General features: G+C 35.2%; 5 protein-coding genes across 13 annotated transcripts; 4 read left to right on the top strand and 1 right to left on the bottom strand.

Annotated features, from left to right (window-relative positions):
• Positions 124-1,710, top strand: LOC107613993 (60S ribosomal protein L28-1). The gene is made up of 4 exons (XM_016316203.2): positions 124-263; positions 341-512; positions 741-904; positions 1,345-1,710. Exons 2-4 carry the CDS (start codon positions 365-367, stop codon positions 1,483-1,485), a joined length of 453 nt encoding a protein of 150 aa, XP_016171689.1. The 5' UTR covers positions 124-263; positions 341-364; the 3' UTR covers positions 1,486-1,710.
• Positions 3,279-4,258, top strand: LOC107614155 (ESCRT-related protein CHMP1B-like). Its single transcript, XM_016316382.2, has one exon. The coding sequence runs from the start codon at positions 3,417-3,419 to the stop codon at positions 4,026-4,028; it is 612 nt and encodes a 203-aa protein (XP_016171868.1). The 5' UTR covers positions 3,279-3,416; the 3' UTR covers positions 4,029-4,258.
• On the bottom strand, positions 5,086-9,433 carry LOC107613961 (jacalin-related lectin 19-like). 8 transcript variants are annotated; one of them, XM_021108479.1, is made up of 5 exons: positions 9,201-9,432; positions 7,344-8,670; positions 7,061-7,234; positions 6,769-6,949; positions 5,824-5,935 (listed from the first exon to the last, which is right to left on the bottom strand). In XM_021108479.1, coding segments are annotated over exons 2-5 (1,668 nt in total). In that variant the 5' UTR covers positions 8,655-8,670; positions 9,201-9,432; the 3' UTR covers positions 5,824-5,933. The 8 variants fall into 8 exon arrangements, with proteins under 8 accessions (XP_020964140.1, XP_016171650.1, XP_020964138.1 ...); XM_021108477.1 differs by lacking the exon at positions 5,824-5,935 and adding an exon at positions 8,935-9,027 and having other exon boundaries at positions 6,594-6,949; XM_021108478.1 differs by lacking the exon at positions 5,824-5,935 and having other exon boundaries at positions 6,594-6,949; positions 7,344-7,473; positions 7,570-8,670.
• LOC107612802 (IAA-amino acid hydrolase ILR1-like 4) lies at positions 14,886-18,267 on the top strand. 2 transcript variants are annotated; one of them, XM_016314552.2, is made up of 5 exons: positions 14,888-15,432; positions 15,737-15,862; positions 16,246-16,560; positions 17,102-17,230; positions 17,682-18,265. In XM_016314552.2, the coding sequence occupies exons 1-5, from the start codon at positions 15,082-15,084 to the stop codon at positions 18,084-18,086; spliced, it is 1,326 nt and encodes a 441-aa protein (XP_016170038.1). In that variant the 5' UTR covers positions 14,888-15,081; the 3' UTR covers positions 18,087-18,265. The 2 variants fall into 2 exon arrangements, with proteins under 2 accessions (XP_020964134.1, XP_016170038.1); XM_021108475.1 differs by lacking the exon at positions 15,737-15,862 and having other exon boundaries at positions 14,886-15,432; positions 17,682-18,267.
• LOC107612800 (uncharacterized RNA methyltransferase CT0009) lies at positions 18,439-22,517 on the top strand. Its single transcript, XM_016314550.2, has 11 exons — positions 18,439-18,868; positions 18,992-19,234; positions 19,338-19,499; positions 19,571-19,680; positions 19,838-19,946; positions 20,331-20,486; positions 20,631-20,746; positions 20,864-21,030; positions 21,412-21,542; positions 21,617-21,749; positions 22,011-22,517. The coding sequence occupies exons 1-10, from the start codon at positions 18,494-18,496 to the stop codon at positions 21,722-21,724; spliced, it is 1,677 nt and encodes a 558-aa protein (XP_016170036.1). The 5' UTR covers positions 18,439-18,493; the 3' UTR covers positions 21,725-21,749; positions 22,011-22,517.

Genomic DNA, 24,426 nt, shown 5'->3' with positions numbered 1-24,426 from the left:
ATTAATTATTATTACATTTTTGCTTATAAAAATAAACTTTTGTTTTTGGTCACGGAAAGAAAAAGGAAACTTCAACAACTCTTTCTTGTTTGGAAACGGAATATAATGGGCCAATGAATCCTAACCCGTTAGTAAGCCCAATTAAGACCCGGTCCATTTCCGAAAGCGATTAGGGTTTGGCATATTTTTAGTACTATAAAATCTGAATGGAAGAAAACCCTCACATTCTCTTCACTCTCCCTCAAACGCAGAAGTTCGAGCAGGTTTTTCATTTTCCCTTGTGATTCTGGTCATTGCTGTTTCTGATTTCAGCTTCGGATCTCACATTTTCCCGTTTCAGGTGAGTTACTAGAAGGAGAAGAAGATGACCACCGTACCGGGACAGCTGGTTTGGGAGATCGTGAAGAAGAACAACTGTTTCTTGGTTAAGGAGTTTGGAAGGGGCACTCAGAGCGTTGAGTTCAGCAGAGAAGCCAACAATCTCTACAATCTCAACTCCTTCAAGTACTCTGGTACTAGATTTTATCCTCCTCATTCGTCGATTTTAATTTGTGAATCTGTTAAATGTATAATAAATCTTACGAGAAATGTAGTGTTGAGATAGAATTTCTGGTTAGGATTTTGGTAAATGTGATCTAGGTTTTTATATATGAAATGTTTAGTGTTTAGTTTTGTAATGTGCATCCATTGGATCTTAGATGTTGTATGAAGCTCAAGTGTTTGAAATGTATGGTATATAGGTTTGGCAAACAAGAAAACTGTTACTATTCAGCCAGCTGGAAAAGATCAGGCTGTGTTGCTTGCTACAACAAAGACAAAGAAGCAAAACAAGCCGGCTGCATTGCTTCATAAATCTATCATGAAGAAGGAGTTTCCTAGAATGGCAAAAGCAGTGAAAAAACAGGTAGGAAAAAATTTCTTAGGGTGTTCTATATAAGGTCTGCTTTCATGTTGATTGTGTGGTATTACTCGTGAGAATTTCATAGTTCATAGTATCCAAAAAAAAATTATTAGGTTATGTTTTGTGCCTACATGAACATGAGTCGGTTTCCATCGGCAGTGATGAGGCTCTAACATGTAAGAAGAATACCTAATTGGTTTCTTCAGTGAGATATACTTGTTACGCTTGGCTTCTGAGCTTTTTTCCATTTTAAAGGTCTTATATGAGCACAATTCTATTCATGTCATGCTGATTTATCTTTTATAAAATGTGTTGCTGGTATCCTCTGTGTCCTTTTGTTGTTCTACACTTCTACTGCAAATTATTGTTTTTGTTAGCTCCATTGAATATCTTTTGTTTTTTGCAGTAATCTGTTTTATCCATGTTTGTGATCTCTGGTGCAGGTTGCAGCTAACTACTACAGGCCTGATCTCACCAAGGCAGCTCTTGCAAGGTTGAGTGCTGTGAATAGGAGCCTCAGGGTTGCAAAGTCTGGTGTCAAGAAGAGAAACAGACAGGCTGTTAAGGTCCATGGCAGGAAGTGAATTGAGAGTGTTTAAATCTCACTTCGTTTTTTATCTTCCACCATTTGTAGTTTTTGTTCTAGATTTTTTGAGTCTGGATGTTTGGAGTTTTGTTTCAAAGGCAATTGTGTTTTTCAATATGAGACCGGAGCTACCATGTTATAGCTATCAATTGGGATAATTCTTGTGTCGTGATACAAGTTCTTTATGGATTTTAGTTGTGTTCACAAACATTTAAAACGGAAACTCTGAAGCTGAACCTCTTTAAATGCAGAATATTTTTTATTTTTAAAATAGAACTTTTGTAAATCTTCAGAAACTGAGTTACGAAAAAACAACATATGATATAATATGAATCATTGTTTCGTTGTGTCATTAGCAAGGCATAAAAGAGCTTAGAATTGAACAATATTTCGGAATGATACCACATTCGTGATATGACTTTTCTTTCCAAGGATTTTGCGTTTTGCTTGTTTATGGCCCTCGGTAAACGATTATTAGAGTAAAAGAAAGGCTAATTTTTTTTTATATTGATTAAATATATGTGTAATACATTGTTATTGGAAGATTAGGTGTTTTTTTTTTATATGGTGTTTTATTCAAATCGGACAGTCCAATTTGTTTGAAGAAAAAAAAAAACTGTAAATCGGAGGATCCGATTTGTTGGAAGAAATAAAAATCGGACGGTCTGATTTCAACATTAAAATTTTTTTTATTTTCGTCCGATTTGTGATTGTTTGTTTAAAAAAGAAAATCATACAAACAAATGCCTCCGATTTATATATCCGATACCAATGTAAAACACACTTCTCCTCACAGTTTCTTGTTATACACCTCTCTCTCTCATGAAAAATAATCTTCTTTTGTATATGGAGGATGTAAGGATCGGTGATCGATAAAAAAAAACTCGGCTTGACTCATTTGTTACCGAGTCATTCCCGAAGTTTGTGCCTCATTAACAGAGATGATTACAAAGTTCAAGATAACTTATGCGTTGGCTTGATCTAGCTATGGGCTAAGCTTTTTAGATTATCACGATTTACACATTTGTAATTTGTAGATCAGTCACATTATTAGCATCCTTGTGTCTAACAAATTTCTTGTGCTTCAACCCGAAAGTAATCAAGTTGGGTTCCATGTGATGTGAGACAGAAGCTAGTGAACTGAAGGTCATATTATAAAGAAAGAAAAAATAGAGAATGTAATGGGAAGTGATCTGTTATCTATAGTTCGACCCAAATTTACCTATTAATCCTATAATTTGGCCTAAAATTTATCTATAAATTGGAATATCTTATAATTTTTTTTATTTGAGTGTTAGAGTCTTTTTACAGATTCCAATGGTGTTTTTCGATGAGTGAAGTATAGCTCGATCTGTGTTCTTAGTCTCACATCGTTGAAGGATCAGAGTTTTATCATACTTATATTTTTGCAAGCCACCGATAACGTTTAATTGGATCACGTGGTGTTGTGATTGGGCCATTGCAATGCGCTAGGCCCAGGAAAGTCCCCGGGCCACTATCTGCAGAGATGCAGGCTCGGTAACGAGTAATCTTTGCGCTGGCAAGTTGGCTGAGACACGTGTGGAGCCTTCAATTTGCCGCCAAAGCACCTGGCCGACTTTACAGTGATTCACAAAGGTCACAAAAGTGCTACGACCAACAGAACGGGGCTTACATCCATGTGATCCGCCCTTTTTGCACTTTCCAATAAATAAATGGGCCGTGAGTCTAAAAAAAATGTAAAAAAACGGAAGTTTCGAAGAGGAAGCCCAAATCGTGTGCTAAAAACGCTAAACACTTTCCCTGTTTCCCACAATACAACTTCCCATCCAAATTCATATTCTCTATCTCCTTTTCTTTTTTCTCTCTGTTGTTTCAAAATTTTCAAATGTTGTCTCTGGAAAAGCCCTAGGTATCCCTTTTTGGAACCGTTGAATCGAATCGATCATCATGGGGAACACGGAGAAGCTGATGAACCAGATCATGGAACTCAAATTCACCTCGAAATCGCTACAGCGCCAGGCACGAAAGTGCGAGAAGGAAGAGAAATCGGAGAAGCTCAAGGTCAAGAAGGCCATCGAGAAAGGGAACATGGACGGCGCTCGAATCTACGCGGAGAACGCCATTCGCAAGCGCACCGAACAGATGAACTACCTCCGCCTTGCATCGCGCCTAGACGCCGTCGTCGCTCGCCTCGACACGCAGGCCAAGATGTCCACCATAAGCAAATCCATGGGGAACATCGTCAAGTCTCTCGAGTCATCGCTCAACACCGGAAACCTCCAGAAGATGTCGGAGACAATGGATCAGTTCGAGAAGCAGTTCGTCAACATGGAGGTCCAGGCTGAGTTCATGGAAAGCTCCATGGCTGGATCCACGTCGCTTTCCACGCCGGAGGGTGAGGTCAACAGTCTCATGCAACAGGTCGCCGACGATTACGGCCTTCAGGTCTCCGTCGGACTCCCTCAGCCGGCAGCGCACGCCGTGCCGGCCAAGGAGACCGAGAAGGTCGACGAGGACGACCTCTCCAGGCGCCTCGCCGAGCTCAAGGCTAGAGGTTAACTTATAATTTTTTCAAGAACGGTTGAGAGAATCGTTTTGTGAATGCAGTGTTACATACGCTACATTGTTAATTATCGTTACTATTACTAAAACTAAATGATGTTGATGATCATGATTGCTGATACTGAACCTTGTTGAGAATGAATGAGAGGAGTGGTTTGTGTATATTTCACTGAATTTGATTCCTAAGATCTATTGCTGTTTTATTATGCTGACTTAGCTTTTATGTTCAAAATTTCTTTGTTTATTTGTTTGATTGATAATCTTTTCAGAGATCAAATTGATTCATGCATGATCGTTTAGTTCATAGTTGCATTTGTGCCTCCTTCAATTCCATATGGTCCAAAGCTTCTGTAATTGCTCTCAAATGTCAATTATCTACAATACCCACTCAACTTGACCAATAACTCATTTTGGTCATTGTAGCTTAAACTGTGAGACAAAACCATATGCTTTCTTAGAAGTTAATTTTACAATATCAGAGCGAGATAGAATGATGAAAATGGCTATGAAAAACACGAAAAGGCCCAGAGGTAAAACCTTAAGATCGCCCCATATAAAAAACCATCCCATTTCGTCCAACATGTCACACTCTTTAAGATAATGAATAATGGTTTTATTTGTCTCCTATTCTGACTTTCTGAGCTATTAACTAGCGCACGTAGAATTAAGCTACAGTTCATTCCATTCCAGCTTAACATGCTATTTTCCACATGGAATGATTGCATTTTCTGCTAGGAATCGGATATATATTATTTAACTAGGCACTTCTATGTCTATGGTTAGTGCGCATCAGCTTTTTGAAAATGAAGCGTAGATCTTTCTACATTTACGAATAATTTGGCATCCAAATTCTGTCAAACTAAAGCAGTAAGCAACTCAAGTGGCTTATATTCTGCCAACAAAACCAGAATACAATACGATAACTTTTAAGTTTTAACCTACCGTTTATTCAAGACATTTATATTCACTCGTGTTTCTAAGTGGATATAGATGGTGTTAATTTCTTTACTAATCAATTACATTGGAAAAACAAAATTACTTAGAAGAACAAAAATCGTATACAAAACACACTTTTATTTTTTTATGTCTTGTTAGCTAACATCACAATATCCTCGTTTCACACAGACTATTTTTTATTCTCAAACCAGAAGATATTCCATACATAAACTAAGTAAAGAAAAACGAAAGTTTAAGATCACAATTCACAAACATAACTGCATAAGATATCCACACTCTGAGTACTAAATTCCTATGTTCTACTGGTTCTCCTTCAGAGACGTAGATCTTGGAGCAGTGCTTGTAAGCCTGTACAAGCCTCTCTGAACCTTGTTCATCAGTGACTTTGACGACGGAGCACTTGCCAACGTGAATGTAAGCGAATCCAAATACCAATCGCTTCGCCCCTTAAACCCCACAACTTGCCCTCCATCTACTGAGAAGGTGAATGGGGTGCCTTCTTCAACTCCGTATGGTCCAAACGTTCTGCGGTTGCTCTTGAATGTCAAGGACCGAATAACTGGGGTGCCACCACGCACAACCGGACAGTAGTGACCACTAACACTGATCAAGTACTCATCTGGATATTGCAGCTTAATCTGGGAGACATCAAACCAAACATGGCATAAGTCAATCCAAGACTTAGTTACATGAATCAGATGGCGCTTAGTCTTGTATATTTGTTTTGAACTTACCTCAGCTGTTCTTTTGCCTCCAACTCCTCCATGTTTTTCAGCAGTGAAAGGCTTTCCATTCTTATCATAAACCACACGGATCGAGTCTATACAGCGATCATAAACTAATGTGATTTCTCTCACTCCTGTGAAGTTCCCATCATCCCAGCTTTTCCCTCCATTTCCTCCCCATGATCCCACTGTTATGCTTTTCTTCTTCTTACCTGTTCCTTCCTACAACATTTTTTAGACTATATGGTGAAAACAGATGAAACTTGACTGAAAAGAAGCATAACAATGCAAGCAGTGCTGAAACTTTTAACAATAGCATAAATGAACAGCATGACCATTGTTATTCAGACCAAAACTTCTTTGCCTTGCCAATTGCTATAGATATGTTCTTACAAGATGTTCCTATTTAACTTTGGCAATATAAAACTGGACTAGTCCCTTTGCATAAGTAGTTCTACTGAACAAACATTGAAGAGCAAGAAGATACACAAATTAGATTGTAAGAAACAACAGGGAGTTGTTCATACTTACCATAAGGGCAATTAGATTGCGAGATGGTGTATAACTGAGATCAAAAGAAGTTATGTTATCACAGCACAACTATTAACAGTGATGGGAACTGATGTTTAATATAGGCAATCAAAGTTGGTGCATTTTATGCAGAATCTGATTCTAAGAGAATATCGCTTTTGAATTATGATAAAGCAGTGTCCCCATTCCCTAGGATACTCCATTGACAAACCAAATGGAATACATAACATCTGGCAATATTTGTCTAAGTATCCTGTGTGGAGGACGGTAGGAATCATGCTCAATATAGAAAATCTTCCTCAACAAAATTACCAGCAACTTCATGACATAAATTTTAAAAAGGAGACGCTAAGAGAAGAATAGTGCCAATCGAATAAATTCCAAATAGCAGTGTTTAAACAATTTTCTGTCAGCCATTTACAAATTTTGTAGGGTTTCCGCTGTCTCCACATGCTGTAATCGAAAACTCCAGAACAATCTAAGATTAATCATCTGGCACGACCTTGATGCATACAATGACTTACACCAGTTACACCAGGTGGAGCTATGAGGAGCACATTTGTCGTCCCCAACTTCAAACTCCTCACCATTCAGGTTTTTAATCTTGACATCTTTCAAGAAGTGCCGCCAGCATTTATTGCTCGGAGTGCTATAGTTGCAGCAGATTGGATCCTGGCCTCTGAACCTTATCATTGTATACACTAACTGCAATGATGTCACATTGGAAATAATAGCAAAGTAAGACTTTGACAGAAATAAATAATGCCTTGCATAATCACTGAACACGTATTGAAAATCCAAAAAAGAAGCAAATACCTTGAGGAAGTCACTGCCACGGGGTGATATAATAGTCACCAAGACAGGATGTGTCCGCAACGAACTATATACTATGTCTTCAAGACGTGCTGAAGGAGATTTGAAAATTTTAATGCTGAGGTCTGGCAATGGAGGAAGGCTGATGTTGGTCAAATCCTCATGTATAGCAATATTCTGGATTTAGCAACCAAGTGAGTAAAAGTATATGAAAAAAATAAGATAAGGAAATGGCATAGGATCAAAGCAGCAAAGTAAATATGAGATGAAATTTGAAGAAAAATACCTTACTGGATTGGAGAACCAATTTAAATCCTTTACTATCGAACTTGTGAATAAACGCTCTCGCTAAAAACCAGAATCTGTCACCATGTACAATATCTTGGTCTCGAGATTCTAGAGAAAGTTTGGCATCTCTGAGGCAGAAAGGATCAATACGAACGTAAGGCATTGTTTCACCTTTGTACTCAAAGGACAGAAGATTAGGGGTGTCTATTAGAACAAAACTCAACTTGCTGCTTCCTTTCAAAACAATTCTCCGGAGCTGCGGGTTAGAAATTGTAACATGTTTCATCTTATCGGGTAAACTCAGATCCAAATTTTCAAGCAAAGGAAACTTGGAGATTTCATTTTTACAAAACTCACGAGTCACTTGAGGGTGATCTAATGACAACCTTCTCAGAGAATTACAGCCCTCTAAATTAACTTTACAAGATGTTGATTTCTTGCCACGATACCAAAATGTGTCTAGATTAGGAGCACTGAGATCAACCGTATTCAGTTGCTTGCAGTGGTGGACGTCAACCCTATTGAGTCGAAGAAGATTCGAAACCTGTAAATTTTTCAAACCTGAGCACTCTATGAATCTTAAATCCTCAATTGAGTGACAGCCAGAGATAAAATTTTGAACGTTGTGCTCAGCTAAGTCAATTTTTTGCAGACAAAGCCTACGAAGTTGTGGAAGCATTATGTTATCGCAAGCATCCAGTTTACAACCACTCAACTTTATCCCAGTCAATGTTCTGGACACAAAGAATGTTTCTGGCAATGAATAGCGCCTGCTGTTTTTTATGCCAAAATGGAGATCCAGTTCTTTGATACACATTCCGCTGGCAATACTTAACCAATGGTCTACCTGTGGGGCAGCTTTTAAGTTAAAGGATGTCATATGCAGCACCAATTTCTGAATGTCTGGATTTTCCTCAATGCGAGTTTGTAGACTGTTAGATACATAATCTTTAAATCTCTTTTTCTTGTTATAACTATTTCCATGTCGAATTCCTGCAATGAACTTTCTTTCATCAAAAACCAAAACAGCGTAAGAATGCCACAGTGCTCTCCATCTCTTGGACAGTACACTGGTTCGAACTGCATCGTCCACATTACGAAGCTGGGCAAAGATGTGATGGATGACATGATCGGGCAGTTGCGAGATACGATCTATGGATTGAATACTCTGGTCCATTTGGTTCAAATCTTTTTCACCTGGAATTTCATTATGTCTAGAACCCTCTTCAACTAAGTTAAAACTATCCTCTTGCTTCAGTTTCCTTTTCCTCCCCAAGCACGTCTGCATTTGCACTCCTCCGGAAACCATTTCAATGTTCAGATATCTGGAGTAAAAACAGCCATAATTAGTAAAAGAATACCATAATAATAGTCTGAAAGATTTGTATTTAACACACCAAAGATTCAAAGAAGTGCACAAAAAGGGCCACGTTGAGGCTCATTCTATCCTCCTATCTATAGAATTGATTAATATTAATCCAACAATCATAACAATACGACAGAGAATCCGAAAAACAGAGTCCTGGCTATAATAAATTTAGCTACAGTCCTACGCTACTTGAAACACAAACTATTTACCAATTCCCTACCTTACAAATTATGAATATCAACAACGGAAAAAAAGTCGAGAACTTCAATAATTAGCATTAACAACTCTCTGCAATGCACCACAGCCACCCCTCCTATCTCCAACAAAAGAAGCAGCAAGAAAGAAAGAAAGAAAAACACTTTTTCAGCATGATTTTTGACCGAGCTAAGTTCATGAATTGCGGAGTTAAAGAATCAAACTAAAACTAATCAATCAAGCGTAGATGACTTGAAATTGACGACATTGTTGACGAATATGATAACATACCGTGGATGAATAAGCTCGATGGTGGTTAAGAAAGCGAAGCATGCAGCATGCAAGTGAAGAACACCAAGAAATCAGTGCTCGCGTGAACGCACGCAAGGATTTGGCGGGAGAGGAAAGAAAGCTCCGAACTTGACGTAACTTTCTCCACAAGCACAAGCTGAAGAGAGAGCAAGGGTTTCAGAGAGAGAGAGAGAAAGAGAGAGAAGAGAGAGGGAGAGTGACATGGACAAAAGGGGTTTGCTTTATATAGAAATTAGAAATAGAAGGATGAAAAAACCGTGGGCTACTGTTGTATTGGGCCACAAAATTGGAAAGTCAAAACAAAAATTAATTCGATTTCTAAAAATAGAAAAGTTTTAATGTTTTCTTGTTTCAATTAAAAATTTTCCACTTTTAATTTTCTTAATTTGTTACCAAAATCCATACTAAATATTTTAAAAACATATAGTATCAATTTAATAACATTATTCGCAATTTCATATATCAAACACTCTTGATAGTTGATAGCTCAAATGATATAATCTTCCCATACTCAATTAAAAAGTTGCGGGTTCGAGTCTTCTATCTTTGATAAAAAAAACACTATTGATAGTTGATCACTCGTATAAAATTATTTTTGTTATTAATTAATTAATTAATTCTATATTTAAATTATTTTATAATTAACAAAATAAATAAAATACACGTTGATAAAAGTATGCATGGCAATTATTCAATTTTGTTCAATTCTATTCACTAACGAGTTATAGTTTAAATGGTATAATTTTTTTTTATTCATCTAAAAGTTGTAAATTTGAGTTTCTCTATGTATTAAAAAAACAAACTTTATAAAATAGTTATTAGAATTGAACTGATATTTAAATTGGTCTAATTATTGAGTTGCTGAATTATTAGTTAAAATAATAACTAGAATTAATTGATTAAGACATAACTATATAAAACTTTATTTTATTTTCTCATTTTTATAATAAATTTCTTATTTAGTTTTATTTTGTATTTTAAATTTTAATAATTATAGTTAAATTTTACTTTTGTAATATATTTAACAAAAAATTATTATGTATAGCAAATAATATATTTTTTTTAATTTAATCGAATTTTATCGGATTTAATCGAATTTTATCGGATTTGATCGAATTTATTTATATAATTTTATCAAATTTGACCAAATTAATTACTTAATCGGTTTAAATAATGGCCAAATTCAAAGACCAAAGTTAATGACCGGAATACCAGATGACCGTATTTATTATAACTATACTTTGTAGATTTATAATTAAAATAATGTTACACATTTAAATTTTTTTTATGAACCAAATTTAACTAAGTTATGTTAAATAATAAGATTTAGAATAATGTTAGACATAACTAATTTTTATTATGTTAAATCAATTTAGTTAAATTTTATTAATAAAAAAACTGAACGTATAACATCATTCTAGTTATAATAGAAAAGAACTTGAATGCTACCCATTTATTTCTTTAAGATTGCTACACATTTAAGTATTTTTTCATCTAGATTTATCTAAGTAGGTCCAACACCAACAAAAACCACTCTTATTAAAAGAGCGTCACTCCACAGCGCTTTTTCTTCTTCTCTTCCCCCACACTTTTTCTTCTTCTTCTTTCAAATACACGCATATGTCATCTTCTTCTTCTTTCAAATTCATGCATACCTCCTCCTCCTTCTTTTTTGCACACGCAAATTCTTATTCTACTTCTCCTCCTCTTTCTCTTTTTCTTCTTCTTCTCCTCTTTCGTTATTGTCATCACCAACAATACCAACATTTTGCTAATAGATTATTTTGTCAATCGAATTGAATGGAATGCAATTTCTAAATTGAATTGAATAGAATGAACACAGGTGTTATGAATTGAATTGAATTGGTAATCTCTAAATTTTAGACACAAGTGTTTTGAATTTGATTTTATATAATGGATAATGTTTCGTTCATTTAGTACTATACAATTGTTTTACCTTACTAACATGTTCGGTCATTATGCAGAAAGCTGTTCTGAATTTAATTTTAGAATCTCGCTAGGGAGCCAATAGAGTATCTGTACAATAGACTGTTTATTTGGTCCAATATGAGTTAAAAAATGAACATACAGGGTAAAATACTACTAATTTCTCAAACACAATACACCCATACTATCCAGAATAACCATCCGGGTACTAGGGATAATAAACATATGATATTCTACTGAATGAAATATCCCTAAATCCCCATTGTACACATTGTACATATATTCTATTGGCTCCCTATACTTCCTCTTAATTTTATATAATGAATAATGTATGTTCCGATCATTTAGTATTATACAATTGTTTCACCTTAATAACGTGTTCGATTCATTATGCAGAAAGTTGTTTTGAATTTGATTTTATATAATGGGTAATGTTCCGTTCATTTAGTACTATACAATTGTTACACCTTAATAACGTGTTCGGTTCATTATATAGAAAGTTGTTTTGAATTTAATTTTATATAATGAATAATGTTCCGTTCATTTAGTACTATATAATTCTCTAACTTTCTTCATTTATTATACTCTTTAAGTATTTATAGAAAGTAAATAAAGATCATAATCATAGTCGAATTTGACTAAATTAATTACTTAATCGGTTTAAATAATGGCTAAATCCAAAGACCAAAGTTAATGACCAGAATACCAGATGACCGTATTTATTATAACTATACTTTGTAGATTTATAATTAGAGTAATGTTACACATTTAAATTTTTTTATGAACCAAATTTAATCAAGTTATGTTAAATAATAAGATTTAGAATAATATTAGACATAACTAATTTTTATTATGTTAAATCAATTTATTTGGATTTGATTAATAAAAAAATTGAACGTATAGCATCATTCTAGTTATAAACTTATAATAGAAAAGAACTTGAATGCTAGCCATTTATTTTTTCAGAATTGCTACACATTCAAGTATTTTTTTTATCTAAATTTATCCAAGTAGGTCCAACACCAATAAATACCACTCTTATTAAAAGAGCGTCACTAAAACGCGCTTTTTCTTCTTCTCCTCCCCCACGCTTCTTCTTCTTCTTTCAAATACACGCACATATCATCTTCTTCTTCTTTCAAATTCATGCATACCTCCTCCTCCTTCTTCTTCTCACATGCAAATTCTTATTCTACTTCTTCTCCTCTTTCTCTTTTTCTTCTTCTTCTTCTCCTCTTTCGTTATCGCCATCACCAACAACACCAATATTTTGCTAATAGATTATTTTGTCAATCGAATTGAATGGAATGCAATTTCTAAATTAAATTGAATTGAATGGACACAGGTGTTATGAATTGAATTGAATTGGTAATCTCTAAATTTTAGACACGAGTGTTTTGAATTTGATTTTATATAATGGATAATGTTCCGTTCATTTAATACTATACAATTGTTTCACCTTAATAACATGTTCGGTCATTATGCAGAAAGCTGTACTGAATTTAATTTTAGAATCCCGCTAGGGAGCCAATGGAGTATTTGTACAATGGGCTATTTATTTGGCCCAATATGAGTTAAAAAATGAACATACAGGATAAAATACTATTAATTTTTCAAACACAATATACCCATACTATCCAGAATAACCATTCGGGTACCAGGGATAATAAACATCTGATATCCTACTGAATGGAACATCCCTAAACCCCTATTGTACACATTGTACATATATTCTATTGACTCCCTATACTTCCTCTTAATTTTATATAATGGATAATGTATGTTCCGTTCATTTAGTATTATACAATTGTTTCACCTTAATAATGTGTTCGATTCATTATGCAAAAAGCTGTTTTGAATTTGATTTTATATAATGGGTAATATTCCGTTCATTTAGTACTATACAATTGTTTCACCTTAATAACGTGTTTGGTTCATTATATAGAAAGTTGTTTTGAATTTAATTTTATATAATGAATAATATTCCGTTCATTTAGTACTATACAATTGTTTCATCTTAATAATATGTTCGGTTCATTATAAATTGAATTGAATTGAATAAACGCAGGTATTTTGAATTAAATTGATAATCTCTAAGAGGAGAAAAAGAAGGAAAAAAGAAAAATCAGCATGTGCAAATTTAAAAGAAGAAAGAAAAAAAGAAGAATAAGAAGAAGAAAAGAAAAAGAACTTGCGTGAATTTAGAAGAAGAAAAAATACGAAGAAGAGGAGGAGGAGGAGAAGGAGAAAGAAATAAAGAAGGAGCGCGTGATTTAAAAAAGAGAAAGTATAGGGAGCCAATGGAAATTTTGTACAATGTGTACAATGGAGGTTTAGGAAGTATTAGAGATATAATCATTAGTGTTACATTTTTCCATGAGGTTAAACTTTTGGAATGAGTAGTTTCATGACATGGTATTAACTTAGGCTTTCATATTGGACCAAAGATTTAGCCCATTGTACACTTAGACCATTAGCTCCCTAGCAGTACCTTTTAAAAAATTGTTACAATAATTTAAATAAATTTAGATAAGAATTTTGCTTGAACCTAAAACTTTATTCTTATTTTTTATTTAGGACTTTACTTTAGCAAACATGAAAAGCAATCATATAGTTTCAAGTGGAAAGATAATAGTAGTAATAGAAACGACTAGGGGTGAGCAGGGGTAGCGGGTACCTGATTATCCATTCGAACTCGAATCAAACCAATTAAATTGGTTCTAGAATCAATGGGCAATCGAGTTTAATTCGAACCAAACCGATGACCTTTGTTAGTAATTGGTTCGGATATCGGTTCTGGGGGTGCAGAATCGAACCGACCCGCAAATTCGATTATATATTAATTAAATAAAAAATAAAAAATATATTTGATTTTTCACAATAATTATTCACTATTAATATGTTTGGATTTTAATGAGCTTAGTTTTTAATGTATTTGGTGTTTAACATGTTTAAATTATTTCTATTGATGTTACATGTTTATTGTACTTGTTGAATTTTTAAGATAAAAATTTGGTTTTTTTTAATGAATTTTAAAATCATCGGGTAATGTACCTAATTACCCGAATCAAACTAATCTGTTGTTAATTGGTTTGGTTTAGTTCGAGTACATGTATAAAAAATCACAAATCCAAACCAAACCAAATTAATTATATTTTGATCAATTCGATTCTAATTTTACCATAAATCCAAACCAAACCAAACCGACCCGTGCTCAGTGCTCACCCCTAGAAACGGCGTGTGATGCCGGCCACCATAGTTCAATGAAATGAAAAGAGCCGTTATTATTATAGTCAATGCAGTAATCAAGCATGGCAAGGAACTATAGCCATTAACATGTGGAATATACAAAGATTTATTTTACTTAATTATGCATCTCAATACTCAATAGTGAGTTATGAGTGTAGCCAAACATTCAACATCTTTGACCCTCTTTTCCATCACATGCATATATATGGAGTACCTATCATAGGATCCGTACCCAAACGGCACTAAGAAAAAGAAAGAGAAAGACGAAGAATTTACAGTACTTGTCTTGGGGAAACGTTTTGGAAAAAAATGAAAATTGTCACGTGCTGCAACTTTTGCGGTACCGTCCTCGTGAATTGACACGAGTGGCCGCCCCCTTTTCATAATGGCACGTGTTCCACATTTTTTTAGTTAAGCACTCCATCTTATTACTAACCAGTATTTATTAGTTTAATCCACGCCTGCTAATGCTAACTTATTGAAATTCAATTAAGCTTTTACTACCATTTTAATTATAGAGTACCCAAAACTCAATTAAACTTCAGGTATTCTATAATAGTATTAGCACCTACCTTTCATCCTCTGCTTCCTTTGATTCTCTCTCTCTCTCTCTCTCTCTCTCATTCACTAACTCAGACCCACTTCAGTAAGATCAAAGTTGAAGATGATGATGGGTTTGGTCAAATGGGTCAACTTGTTCATCATATTTCATTTGTTTGGTGCTGCAACAACAACAAAACCCATCATGGCAGCCTCAGATTCTTCCAAGTTTCTGAATTTGGCGAAGGAACCTTGGGTATTTGATTGGATGGTTGAGATCAGGAGGAAGATTCATGAGAATCCAGAACTGGGGTATGAGGAATTTAAGACAAGTGAGCTTGTAAGGACCGAATTGGACAAGCTTGGGATCCCATACAAATACCCAGTTGCGGTAACAGGTGTTATTGCTTTCATAGGAACAAAAAAGCCTCCTTTTGTTGCAATTAGAGCTGACATGGATGCTCTCCCTATGCAGGTTCTCAACTAGATTAGTAGATTTCATCTCTTAGTCTCTCTCTCATATCTATGCTCACCATGTGTTTGTTGAATGATTTGACTTTTTCATTTTTTTCTTTTTTTGCCAAAAAAAAAGAGGATTATGAATTTTATCCTGGTTTTCCTTCCTTTTTTGGGCTAAGAAGGTCTTCAAGTTTTAGTTAAAGTCTTCTATTCCAATTTGTGGGTCTATGTTTAAATGTTCTGTACTAAGTGGCAACTGTTTCATCTATATTTTCATTTATATTTATTGTTTTTTGATGTTTGGGATATGTGTACCTTAGGAACTGGTGGAATGGGAGCACAAGAGTAAAGTGCAAGGCAAGATGCATGCATGTGGTCATGATGCTCATGTTGCTATGCTTCTTGGTGCTGCAAAGATCCTCAAAGAGCATGAAAAAGATATCCAAGTGTGTGTTTTGATCCCCCTTTTTTGTTGCTCCCTAAATAATTATACGTTTTGTTGATAAACTGATTTTTCAAATCATTTACAATGTGTGTGTGGTCATTATTCTCCAGTTTGCCATCTTCTCAATCTCAAGAATGTTTGTGGCTCTGCTGTTAAAGTTACTGTCTTTTTTATAATGCATATCTAAAAGTCAAACATGGTTATGTGTTTGATACATGCCAAGATTGCTACAACCATTCTATTAATACATCCATGATTGTTGTTATTGTAACAAACGCATCATCTAGGAGCATTATGGCTAACCATTCTTTTTTCTAAATTGGCATGTTTTTTGGTTTTATGTATTTATGTATCCGTGATATCATTCCATATATTTTTCTGTAGGGAACTGTAGTTCTTGTTTTTCAACCTGCAGAGGAAGGAGGTGGAGGGGCTAAGGAAATTTTAGATGCTGGAGCCTTAGAAAATGTTTCTGCCATATTTGGATTGCATGTCGCACCGAAGTTACCTATAGGCGTAGTGGCATCTAGATCTGGTTCTTTCTTTGCCGGAAGCGGCTTCTTTGAAGCAATAATAAGTGGCAAGGGAGGTCATGCAGCCATTCCTCAGCATTCTATAGACCCCATATTGGCAGCTTCTAATGTGATTGTTAGCTTACAACATATCATTTCTCGCGAGGCCGATCCTCTGGATTCCCAGGTAATCTTATTTTCTTCCTTTCTGGTCATGCTATTTGTTCATATTTGATCTTATTTTATCCTTTATTACTGCCTTAAAACAATCAATTTTTACCATATCAAGTATTTTGCAGAGCCAAAGATAAGCTTGCAAATCAATTTCTTCATCTATGATTTGCTTCCCCTGCTTTCACATTCTTATTTAAGTTTAATTTCGAAGTATCAGTTCCACCCTTTTGTTACTTTGCTTAATTTGAGACATTGTGTTTGTTTAGCATTCTACAAAGGCATTAAATTTAACTCCATATTATTATGAACCTCTATTTATGAGTTATTTAAGAGTAGAGATTGTTGGAGTCACACTGTCATGTCCACTGTTTTGGTTTTTTGAAGGGGAAAATGTTGGGAAACATACCATAACTTCATCTTTTCACAAAGACTATTGAATATAAAAACTAAAAAATAAAATAAAACAAAAATCTTTTTCCAGATTTAATTCATTGTCTAGAAAAGCAATCTCCTTTGTCTTCCTGACATAAAAAACATAAAACATATCCCCACAGGTTGTGACGGTAGCGAAATTCCAAGGAGGTGGTGCATTCAACGTTATTCCAGATTCTGTCACAATTGGTGGGACTTTCCGAGCTTTCTCAACAGGAAGTTTTATGCAACTGAGACAGCGGATTGAGCAGGTATGTCACAGAGAAAATGTGGTCTGATTTTCTGGTCATCAACACACCATCTTCTGTATGTTTCTCATAACAGTGTATTAGGGACTAGGAAGGGATTTGAGTTCCCTAATAAGTTTCACATGTTAGGGGCATGGTGGAAAGAGACTTAGATCTACTCACATTAGAAACTCTGTTGAGCTTTTGCAAAGTCTTTTTGTTTATGTCTCCATGTGACTAAGGCTGATGAAAAACTAAGATGAAAGGATTTGAATCTGTGGATTAGAGAAATATGTGAAACGAAGTTAGAATGTGTTTGGTTTGCGTTTTCATTTTCTATTTTCCATTTCTAGTTTTGGAAAACACTGAAAATGAAAACAGAAGATAAAAATGCAAAACAAACATACCTTTATCTTCCTATACTATTATTCTCTTCTGATTTTTTCCAACAACTAAGGATGATTCATTTGTGCAGGTTATCACTAAGCAAGCTTCCGTGCAAAGGTGCAATGCAACGGTCAGCTTTCTCGACGACAAGCCTTTCTTCCCTCCAACTGTAAACCATGCAGAATTGCATGACTATTTCCAAAGTGTAGCCGGAAGCGTGCTCGGCGGCGATAAAGTGATTGACATACAACCATTGATGGGATCGGAGGACTTTTCGTTCTACCAACAGGTCATTCCCGGTTACTTCTTCCTCCTTGGAATGGAGAACACGGCGGTTGAACACCTCGAATCGCCGCACTCTCCCCATTTCAAAGTAAACGAAGATGCACTCCCTTATGGAGCTGCACTTCATGCTTCATTAGCTGCTAACTATCTTCTCAAAATTCATCAAGACTTGCCAGTGGTAAAGGAGAAACACCATGATGAATTATAACACACTTCATATCATCATGGTTTCGCTTCACACATACCTTATTTGTAAATCTATTACATTCACACTGAAGTAATTCTTACTGCTGCTTCATTGTGATCATTGGCAATGACCATATATATTGGAACAAATATTAGAAAATAATCGACAATTTTTCAGATAATTAATTGACAGTTTCAATTTATTCATTCTTATTATGAGCTTCATCAAATTTTCCAACTTCAAAGAGATTCCTTTGCAAAATTGAAAGCAACCGTACTATACAAATTTAAGCCCAAGTGTCCAAAAATAAATAAATTAAAAAAAATGGATATTAATTTCTGTTATGAGAAACCGCCACAAACCGAACACTAGGCAGTTTCATTTCTCTGCGTAGTGCAGAGCAAGTTCAGCTGCCGAAACGCGAAAAAATGGCGACCATTTCAAGTCACTGCTTCAGGCACCTAACCGGTACTCTTCATCTGCCACCGCGTATCCCAAAGTTTCGAGCTTCATCTTCTCTTTCTCTCTCCACTCTCTCTTGTTCTCTCGCCCAAGAAGAAGACTTGGAACGCGTCCACCCCAACAACGGCAACGCAAGCTCCATAACCGCCACCAATGGCAACAGTTCCTCGTATTTCCCGAAGCGAGGGCAGACCCTGGAGTTGGTGTGCGAGTCTCTTGCTTTCAAAGGGAAGGGTCTCTGCAAGGTCACTGACACCGGCTTCGTCGTCATGTGCGACCGTGCCCTACCTGGTGAGCGTTTCATTGGCCGTGTCACCCGCAAGAAGGGAAATTACGCTGAGGTGCCCCGTTTTCTTCTAGAAAAATCTCAACTTGGATGTAACTTAAGTTGTGTTTGTGTGTGTGCTTAGAAATTTTGGATTTTGATGAATTAGGGTTCTTTTCTATTTGGTTAAGAAGAGCAGGTAACTAAGGTGAAGACTATTAGTCCTCCACGTGACATTGTTGATGCCCCTTGTGAGTATGCTTCGCATTGTGGAGGATGCAAGACACAGAACTTGTCTTATGAGGCTCAACTGAGAGCTAAGGAGGACCAGGTTCGTGAGTTGGTGGTGCATGTTGGAAGGTTTTCGCATAAAGAGCTCGAATTGGAAGGTGTTATGAAGCCAATTGTTCCATGTGATATTCAGTTTCATTATAGAAATAAGGTTCAGATTCTAGTGTTTCATTTCTTGTTTAAAGCAATTATTGTGCAATGGTGTTATAGGTAGATACAATTTGGTGATAATTATTATGTTCCTGATTATGCAGATGGAATTCTCATTTGGTCCTTACAAATGGTTACCTAAAGAATCATTGCATGAAAGGCAGGCTGGTAGTGATAATTATGCACTAGGGTTGCATGTGCCTGGTTTTTTCGATAAAGTTTTGAATGTTGACAAGTGCTTGTTGCAAAGTGATCCTGCTAATAAGGTATTAGCAATTTGGAAGTTCATTCAATTCGGATCTTGATTACTTCCGTTTTTGACTTGAAATATGAATAGGTTCTTGCAGCTGTCCAGGATTGCTGGAGAGATCCTCAACTCGATTTTTCTCCCTATGATGTTCATTCACATAAAGGGTTTCTTAAGCATTTGATGCTGAGAACTGGAAGGTATTTGAATTTATGTCTTGTGATCTAAACTTGAGTTGTTTTAACTTTTAAGTGCGTATACATATGATACTCTAGTTCTTGTATCTATGAACACAGCACATCCTTTATATTTGTAAGGTTTGTCTTTTATCAATATAACATACAATTTTTGTTTCAGGGATGTTGTGACTGGTCATCCTGAAGTTATGGTCAATTTTGTGACCTCTTCCTACAAACCAGAGCTCTTGAAGTTCCTAGTTGATAAACTTTCTGCATTTCCTGAAGTGGTTAGCATTAAGTTTTCTAATTACTTCTGTCAAACGAATATACATTCTACTTTGCCTTGTCCACATTTTGCTGCTTGCTTACTATCCAAGTTGTGCTACCTAACAAACAAAAGCTTTTAATTCCATTGCTGAACTTCAGGATTTCTACAACAGCCTTATCATATGAACTTCCATAAAATATAGTGAGAGTATGAAATGTTGTTTTTTGTTCTACATGGTTCCTCAACCTGTTTCCAGTGCAAAGTTTACTCGATATTTAAAAGCTAACAGTCATAGAGTTTTGGGAGAAATTGTCCCATGATTTACTTGTTAACTTGTTTCCAAACTGTATGTATACATTTTTTTAATGCTTTAGTTATTTTTTGTTTTGGGCATGAATGATAGGTGAGCATCATAAACAATGTTAATACTTCTGTTGGTAATACATCTGTTGGCGAGGAAGAATACACTTTGTATGGGAAATCATGCATAACAGAGACCTTAAGAGGGCTTACATTCCAAATATCAGCAAACTCATTCTTCCAAACAAATACTCATCAGGTTTGCAATATGCCAACAAAAACTTTTTATTATATATTTAGATACTGGATCTACCGCAGAGCAATTTTTTCCCTTCCCTTTTTAATTTTTAAATTTAACCATGGGATTAAATAAATAAAAAATAAGCAATTTTTATCCTACTAGGCAGAGGTTCTATATGAGCTTATTGAAGAGTATGCTGGGATAACAGGAGATGGTTCAGAAGTTGTCCTTGACCTGTTTTGCGGAACAGGTACCATAGGTCTCACACTTGCCAAGAGGTAACTTTTTTATAAATGGTTTTTACAATTTTAGGTTAAATTGTCAAACACTAAGATTAGTGTAGTATCTCATACAGTTAAGATAAATTCACAACTTACTTTTACTTCTCTTAACAGTGTAAAACATGTCTATGGCTATGAAGTAGTTCCTCAAGCCATCGCAGATGCCCGTCTTAATGCCGAGATAAATGGAATACACAATGCCACATTTGTCCAGGGGGATCTCAACAAAATTGATGAGAATTTCGGGAAGAATTTTCCTAAACCTGACATTGTCATTTCTGGTATTTCGGTCTCTAAGATCCTACTTATTTATTCATTATATATACTTTGGTTGTGCTTTAAGTATTTATTTGATTGTAGTCTTGATAGGGATTATCCTTGGCAAGTGTTGTTCATTTTGATCATTTTCTTAATTCCTTTCAAACAAGCAGAGAATGAGAGAAGTGTTCTGTAAATGAAAAATTATCAATTGTGTTTTACTAATTTGTATGCTACTGCGAGGAACTAGCATATTTTGTTGTCTCTGCTTCAAGAGTCTGACAAACAATTTCCATTTCCATTGAAAGCATTTTTTGAACTGAAGATCATCCGTTCCCAGTATTTGCTGTAATTGTGCTCGATTCCAATGCATTGTACCTCTCATCATTATGAATTTATTGCAGATCCGAATCGCCCAGGAATGCACATGAAGTTGATCAAATTCCTGCTAAAACTTAAGGCACCTCGCATAGTATACGTGTCATGTAATCCTGCAACATGTGCACGTGACCTTGATTATCTCTGTCATGGTGTGGTATGTGTCATTTTTCTTATATGCTAGCTCTAGTTCTTTGAGATTCAACCATTTGAGTTGAAGATTTTGTGCAGGCAGAACAGAATATAGAAGGATGTTACAAGCTAGTAGGGCTACAACCAGTTGACATGTTCCCACACACACCTCATATTGAGTGTGTATGCCTTCTAGAGCTTTGTTAATTTGCGATTGCCTTTCCATGCGAAGGTTCGACATTGTCTCATTTTCTCTGCTATGTTTGTGGTTCCTTTGAACTTTTTGGATATCTGACAAATTGAGTGAGAATTTTGTGCGAAATATCCCACATATCCCTTCATTTGGATCGTTTACGCATGTTCTTGATTCCTTGTAAATATGAGGCAATCCATCTCTAAATACAATCATGTTTCTCTAGAGGGTACTTCATTTGTTTTCCTCTTTACTCCTTGCTTTGTTTCTTGTATTCTAATTGTGTGACATGACTTTCAGGGCATAACAAGCTTGGTACAGGATATAAGTCAAGGTTGGTGTTCAAGCTAGATAGCTGCGGAAACTGATGCTTCTTTGCTGCATGATCTGACTAATGTGTGCCTCCCAAAACCATTCTAAGAGTCTCATAAAATTGAGTTCATGGAGGACACCCTCAAAGGCTGGTTTCATGCTTAGCATAGCAGCCTTCGAATGTGGATTACTGTTGGTTGTTGATTCCACTTCATATGACAAGTCTATCATAAAATGGATCATATTCTTCACTTGTCAGAGCACACTTAAAAGAAAGGTTGAGCAGCTAGTCCATCATGAGATATTGAATGTTTACCCGGACAAGTTAATAGTATTTAGTGTATACTAAAAACATGGACTATATTGGAAAATTTTGCTGTAGTAAACTGCTAAATTTGAGTTTATATCCTTTCTTTTTCTGGAGATCCAGAATTTGTTCCCTAAAGAAGTGTCCTAGTAGTTAGTACAGAGCACAAATGGCCCATATATGTTTTAGGGGCCATTTTTCTTTATTCCCAAAGTACCTTTGTACAAGTGATCTTATTCGTATTTTAATTCTATTATTGGAAAATTTTCAAGTGTACTGTCATACCGGTGTTTTACTGATTTTTAACCGTTGATCTTAATTATAAAAAATATATATCATTAAGATCAACGGTTAAAAATTACTGTAATACCGATAAATTGATTTTGGGGTTCACCAAAGATCGAACTCTTGACCTTTCGGATCTAGCGTTCTAATGTCATGTCATAATACCATTCATTCCAAAAGCTTCAGCTGATGGGAAAAGATAATACTAATGATTATATCTCTAATACTCCTTAAACTTCTATTGTACACATTATATAAATATTCCATTGGCTCTTCATACTTTTTCATATTTTTTATAGTTAAGATCAATAGTTAAAAATTACTGAAATATTACTGAAATATCGGTGTACCGATATACCTGAAAATTTTTCAATAGTAATAATAACTACAACAAAGCCTTATTTCAGTGAAACAACAACAATAATAATTGAGAAAACTCCAGTGCCATAGCTTTTGGTGTTTTTTTTTTTCTCCAAAACAAAAACTAACATAGAGAGTGTCTCTATAATACACCGACATGGTAAGAAATGAGATGGTTGGATCATGGCTTATCATGGTGCCTCGAGATGAGCGAGGAATGTGTCAACTTTATCATAATTAAGGAATCCATCTGGTTTTGTACATGCATGTCTCTGTGTACAGAGTGTAGTAAGTATTATTTGGTAAGAGCGTGAAATACTGTATGTAATTCACAATGATAATGTATGAATGAAGTTGTGGTAGCTAGCTAGGAAGTAGGAACAAAAGAAAAAGACATAGATGATTGTGTGGGGCACGTGGGCGTGTGCACGTACGTGGTGGTCAACATCAACCTCCATTGTAGGGCACTCTATAATGTATCATCGATTGTGACAAACCTAAAGGTACATGCATGCATAGGATCGAAGAAGTAAAACACTCACTACTGCTTTAATTGCTATATAGGTGAATTCAACAAGCTTGCTTTTTTTCTCTGCGACCACTGATGATGTTGATATATATGTGTTGGCCGACATACATATATATCATTCATGCAGAGAACCAAGACATACATACATACAATAGTTGGCAATGCCCCACTCTTCAGTTTCCGTATTATTACAGAAATTAATTAAAACCTGGTCTTGTGAATAATAATAACAAGACCCTAGTGTAATTCTTTTAAGTTTTTTAATAAATATGTTACGGTTTTTTAATGAACATGTTACAAAAAAAAATGTTTATTAGTTACTGAGTTATAACATTATTTTCAGAGATACTTTGTCGGTTATGATTGAATTATAACGATTAGATAAAAAATTATTCAAGGATTACAACCAGAGAGATGGATCATAATTAGTAAGACGTCATGGACTCATGGTCCATATAGCCTACCTACCTACCTAGCTATATATTAACTACATCTTTTCTTTCAATCCTTAGCTTGTCTTTATCCTTTTCTTAATAATAACGTGATTTAATATTATTTTGTAGTTGTCCTCTTCTAAATCAATACACATTACGCATCTTTTTACTATTGGCTAAAATATAAGACTAGTGGATCATTTTCATGTTAATCTCACAATAAATTCAATAATTGAAGAGTGTGTATCAAATTTCAATGCAATAGCTCAAGTACTTTGATCACCGCCCCTTTTATTATCTTCTGACATGGTTAAGAAAACTAAATTGAATAATTAATACCGTACCGCGTAGGTGCGCAGTCCATAATGTGGTACTTGACTTGAGCCAAGTCAACACATACAAATGTTAAGTCAAGTGCTTCACACAGGTATTATTATTATTATTATTATTATTATTATTAGTTCATGATTCTAACATAGATTACTTTAC

The sequence above is a fragment of the Arachis ipaensis genome, chromosome B08, assembly GCF_000816755.2.
Source record: "Arachis ipaensis cultivar K30076 chromosome B08, Araip1.1, whole genome shotgun sequence".
Classification (NCBI taxonomy): domain Eukaryota; kingdom Viridiplantae; phylum Streptophyta; class Magnoliopsida; order Fabales; family Fabaceae; genus Arachis; species Arachis ipaensis.
The sequence above is the reverse complement of the archived record's forward strand: the minus strand, read 5'-3'. Positions and strand labels throughout refer to the sequence as shown.

Bases quoted from the DNA above. Each gene is read 5' to 3' on its own strand.
- LOC107613993 (XM_016316203.2), top strand. From the start codon at position 365: ATGACCACCGTACCGGGACAGCTGGTTTGGGAGATCGTGAAGAAGAAC. The intron at 513-740 runs GTACTAGATTTT...TATGGTATATAG, and splicing joins CAACTCCTTCAAGTACTCTG to GTTTGGCAAACAAGAAAACT. The intron at 905-1,344 runs GTAGGAAAAAAT...TCTCTGGTGCAG, and splicing joins CAAAAGCAGTGAAAAAACAG to GTTGCAGCTAACTACTACAG.
- LOC107614155 (XM_016316382.2), top strand. From the start codon at position 3,417: ATGGGGAACACGGAGAAGCTGATGAACCAGATCATGGAACTCAAATTC.
- LOC107613961 (XM_021108477.1), bottom strand. From the start codon at position 8,654: ATGGTTTCCGGAGGAGTGCAAATGCAGACGTGCTTGGGGAGGAAAAGG. The intron at 7,235-7,343 runs GTATTTTTCTTC...TGCTAAATCCAG, and splicing joins TGGTTCTCCAATCCAGTAAG to AATATTGCTATACATGAGGA. The intron at 6,950-7,060 runs GTATTTGCTTCT...ACATCATTGCAG, and splicing joins GTGGCAGTGACTTCCTCAAG to TTAGTGTATACAATGATAAG.
- LOC107612802 (XM_016314552.2), top strand. From the start codon at position 15,082: ATGATGATGGGTTTGGTCAAATGGGTCAACTTGTTCATCATATTTCAT. The intron at 15,433-15,736 runs GTTCTCAACTAG...TGTGTACCTTAG, and splicing joins TGGATGCTCTCCCTATGCAG to GAACTGGTGGAATGGGAGCA. The intron at 17,231-17,681 runs GTATGTCACAGA...TCATTTGTGCAG, and splicing joins TGAGACAGCGGATTGAGCAG to GTTATCACTAAGCAAGCTTC.
- LOC107612800 (XM_016314550.2), top strand. From the start codon at position 18,494: ATGGCGACCATTTCAAGTCACTGCTTCAGGCACCTAACCGGTACTCTT. The intron at 19,500-19,570 runs GTATTAGCAATT...AAATATGAATAG, and splicing joins AAAGTGATCCTGCTAATAAG to GTTCTTGCAGCTGTCCAGGA. The intron at 19,681-19,837 runs GTATTTGAATTT...TTTTTGTTTCAG, and splicing joins TTGATGCTGAGAACTGGAAG to GGATGTTGTGACTGGTCATC.